Source organism: Gracilinanus agilis, unplaced genomic scaffold, assembly GCF_016433145.1.
Source record: "Gracilinanus agilis isolate LMUSP501 unplaced genomic scaffold, AgileGrace unplaced_scaffold35204, whole genome shotgun sequence".
Classification (NCBI taxonomy): Eukaryota; Metazoa; Chordata; class Mammalia; order Didelphimorphia; family Didelphidae; genus Gracilinanus; species Gracilinanus agilis.
The window spans coordinates 1-4,022 of NW_025368251.1; the positions used below are offsets into that span (position 1 = coordinate 1).

The window sequence follows — 4,022 nt, forward strand, 5'->3', positions numbered from 1 at the left end:
CTGGCGACAGAGACACTGAGGGGAGAGCTGGGCTTGGGAACTGTCTGTATGGAGATCCTAATCTCACGAGAGTTGATGAAGTCACCAGGCGAGATCGTGGAGGAACCTGTGCAGTTAGGATCCTCTCATGATGATCCAGTAAACACAACAGAGCGGGAGCCACGTAGTCTTTCAAAGAGGAGAATTTGCCGAGCCTCCATCCGTGAGGCAAAGGGAGAGATGGAATAGGGAGGAGTGTTTCGATTCCTCCTCTGGAATCAGAGGGTAGGAAAGCACAATCAGTGGTCAGCGTCACCTGTGGGAAGCCCGATCTAAGCGAGAATAGTACAATGCTAAAGTGCACAGAGGAGGAAGGATCGAGGAGGCTAGAGGGCTTGATAGTGTCCGAAGTAGCGTGGAGGTCAACGAGAGATTTTTAGTCATTTTGGAAAGAGCAGCTACAATTGAACGATAAGCTCAGAAGTTAGAGGTTGAAGTTCAATAAATGTTATCTCATAGGCATATAGCCAGTCTGCTGTATTGTGGGGCTCGCCCTTGTTGTTGCTCAGTAGTGTCTGGCTCTTCCTGACCCCATGGGCCATCGCTGTCTGTGGGATTTTCTTGGCAAAAACACTGGAGTGGTTTGCCATTTCCTTTTCCACTGGATCCTTTTGTCAGGTAATCAGTGGCTATGGGATTTGCCCAGGGTCACATAGCTAGGAGGTGTTGGGGAATGGATTGGAACTCAGGTCTTCCTGACTCCAAGCCCACTGAGTCACAACTACCTCTGGGGTTTCCCCTAGCTCTGTTCTCAGTCGGTGTGAAGGAACGGCACAAGTAATCAAGGAATGAGCAACAATAAGAACAACACTGAGTCCTGGAGTTGGTGACGAGGACACCGAACAGGTTTAGACGAGACACAGGAAGAGACAGAATGATTATGACTGATTAGGATAGAAGAATATAAAGTGTTATCAAAGAAGAGAGTATTTGTGGGTAACGATGAGATGCAGCACCAGCACGAGGAGTTGCTGAGGTGCTGAAGGAGAAGGTCATGAGGTAAGAGAAGGTTTGGGGTTATGGTGTTTGAAAGCGTATACATTTGGGAGCAATGAGGTGGCTCAGTGGATAGAGTGAACCTAGAGGAGGTTCTGGCTTCAAATTTAGTCTCGAATATGTCCTAGCTGTGTGACCCTGGGCAAGTCACTTCACCCCCACTGCCTAGCCTCATTCGCCTGGTGTTGTTCTTTCTCTCTTTTGCACAGTGGAGTGAAGGCGAGCAAACACTGGTTTTTGTACACCTAAACTCCAAATAAAAAGGGAGCCGCCGCGGCCCAGGACACACACGGCGCCTTCACTTCCTTCACATACAAGAATTTGTTTGGGAAATGAGGAGCAACACGAAGGCCCGGCCCCACGCTGCCTCTCCTTTCCAGGCAGGTTAGCCTCGGTGCAGGGCGGCCCAATGGGCATCCTCTCTGTCCCTCTCCCCTGTCTGTCCTCCCTGCCCAGGATGCTCTTCGCGTTGCCATTTAGAGTCCCCCCACTGCCTTCAAGGCTCAGCTCGGGCCCCGCCTCCTTCGAGAGGCTTTTCGCGATTCCTCCCTCCCCCACCCCCTCCCCCACCCCCACCCCGGGTGTCTCCTCTCCAAAATCAGCTTCTCCCCCGCCCCCGCCAGTATCCCCAGGCCTGTCACTGCGGGCGGCACAAGGCAGACACTCACTAATGAATGCTTTTCTAGCTCTTAAACGAGATGCGTCAGGAGAGCCTCAGAGAGCTGAACAGACGCCTCTCTGCGGCTTCCCTGACAGGTAGTGAGACAGCCGGCCTGGAACTGCAGCCCCCGATGGCCCCTCCTGCGCTCCTTTCGGCGCTCTCGTGCCACGAGCCCGGCCTTCTGGGGGGCGTCCTGGGGGGGCTTCGTGGTTGGGGTCTGGCTCGGTATTGGCGGACCCTTACTTTGGAGGCCGGCTGCGCCCCTGAGACACTGCCCGGGGCCAGGGGTGGGGCCAGCTCGGCCCGAACACACGTTTATCATTCACCGAAAACATACCCAAATCTCCGCAGTCCTCCCCGCTTCGTCTCCCCCTCTTCCCCGCCCCATCCAGCCCGTGGCCAGCACCACGGCCACCTCCCTTGGCCCCAGCCCCGGCAGCGAGCAGTCCCGGGCCCTGCCTCCGCCTCCCTCCCTCCCTCCCTCCCTGCCTGCCTCCTCCCTCCCTGGGTGTGTGTCTGTGTGTGTGTCTGTGTGTGTACGTGTGTGTCTGTGTGTGTGTGTGTGTGTGTGTGTGTCTGCGCCGCCGTGGAGCCGTAGTCGATTCCGGCAGATTTTTGTCCCTCCGCGCTCGCCCTCTCTCCTTCGCTCCCCCCGCCCAGCCCCCACCTCGGCTGCGGCGGCGGCGGCTCCATACAGCAGCCCCCCCCACCCGTTCCTTCCCTCTTCCCCCGGCAAGCTCGCAGCGGCAGCGGCGGCGCCAGCTTTGGCAGAGGCACCCTTAGCCCTTCTTCCTCCTCGTCCTCCTAGTCATCCTCCTCCTCCTCCTCCTCCTCCCCCTCCTCCTCCCGCTCGTCTTCCTCGTCGTCGTCTGGGGGAGGCGGCGGCGGCGGCAGCGGCGAGATGCACCCGAGCGCGCCGAGCTACCCCACAGCCTCGCTGTACGTGGGGGACCTGCACCTGGAGGTGAGCGAGGCGATGCTGTACGAGAAGTTCAGCCCGGCCGGGCCCATCCTCTCCATCCGCGTCTGCAGGGACATGATCACCCGGCGCTCCCTGGGCTACGCCTACGTCAACTTCCAGCAGCCGGCCGACGCCGAGCGGGCCCTGGAGACCATGAACTTCGACGTGATCAAGGGCAAGCCGGTGCGCATCATGTGGTCCCAGCGGGACCCCTCCCTGCGCAAGAGCGGCGTGGGCAACATCTTCATCAAGAACCTGGACAGGTCCATCGACAACAAGGCCCTGTTCGACACCTTCTCGGCCTTCGGCAACATCCTCTCGTGCAAGGTGGTGTGCGACGAGCACGGCTCCAAGGGCTACGGCTTCGTGCACTTCGAGACCCGCGACGCGGCCGAGAGGGCCATCGACAAGATGAACGGGATGCTGCTCAACGACCGCAAGGTCTTCGTGGGCCGCTTCAAGTCCCGCAAGGAGCGGGAGGCCGAGCTGGGGGCCCGGGCCAAGGAGTTCACCAACGTGTACATCAAGAACTTCGGCGAGGACATGGACGACCTGCGGCTCAAGCGGCTCTTCGGCAAGTTCGGGCCGGCCCTGAGCGTCAAGGTCATGACGGACGAGAGCGGCACGTCCAGGGGCTTCGGCTTCGTCAACTTCGAGCGGCACGAGGACGCGCAGAAGGCCGTGGAGGAGATGAACGGCAAGGAGCTGAACGGCAAGAAGATCTACGTGGGCCGCGCGCAGAAGAAGGGCGAGCGGCAGACGGAGCTCAAGCGCAAGTTCGAGCAGCTCAAGCAGGACCGCCTCACCCGCTACCAGGGCGTCAACCTGTACGTCAAGAACCTCGACGACGGCATCGACGACGAGCGCCTGCGCAAAGAGTTCGCCCCCTTCGGCATCATCACCAGCGCCAAGGTGATGATGGAGGGCGGCCGCAGCAAGGGCTTCGGCTTCGTCTGCTTCTCCTCGCCCGAGGAGGCCACCAAAGCCGTCACCGAGATGAACGGCCGCATCGTGGCCACCAAGCCCTTGTACATCGCGCTGGCGCAGCGCAAGGAGGAGCGCCAGGCCCACCTCACCAACCAGTACATGCAGAGGATGGCCAGCGTCCGGGCCGTGCCCAACCCCGTCCTCAACCCCTACCAGCCGCCCTCGGGCTACTTCATGACGGCCATCCCGCAGACTCAGAACCGGCCCGCCTACTACCCGGCCGGCCAGATGGCTCCGCTCCGGCCCGGCCCTCGCTGGACGGCCCAGGGCGCCAGGCCGCACCCCTTCCCGAGCCTGCCCGGGGCTCTCCGGCCGGCCGCGGCTCGGCCGCCCTTCGGCGGCTCCATGAGGCCCGCGTCCTCGCAGCTGCCGCGGGGG

At 60.7% G+C, this 4,022-nt stretch overlaps 1 protein-coding gene across 1 annotated transcript; it reads left to right on the forward strand.

Annotated features, from left to right (window-relative positions):
- Window positions 1–2,533: 2,533 nt before the first annotated feature.
- Window positions 2,534–4,015, forward strand: LOC123254903 (polyadenylate-binding protein 1-like; the record flags this gene model as incomplete). The annotated part of the gene is made up of 1 exon (XM_044683797.1): window positions 2,534–4,015. A coding segment is annotated over exon 1 (1,418 nt), but the record flags the coding sequence as incomplete, so codon positions are not given.
- Window positions 4,016–4,022: the final 7 nt, after the last annotated feature.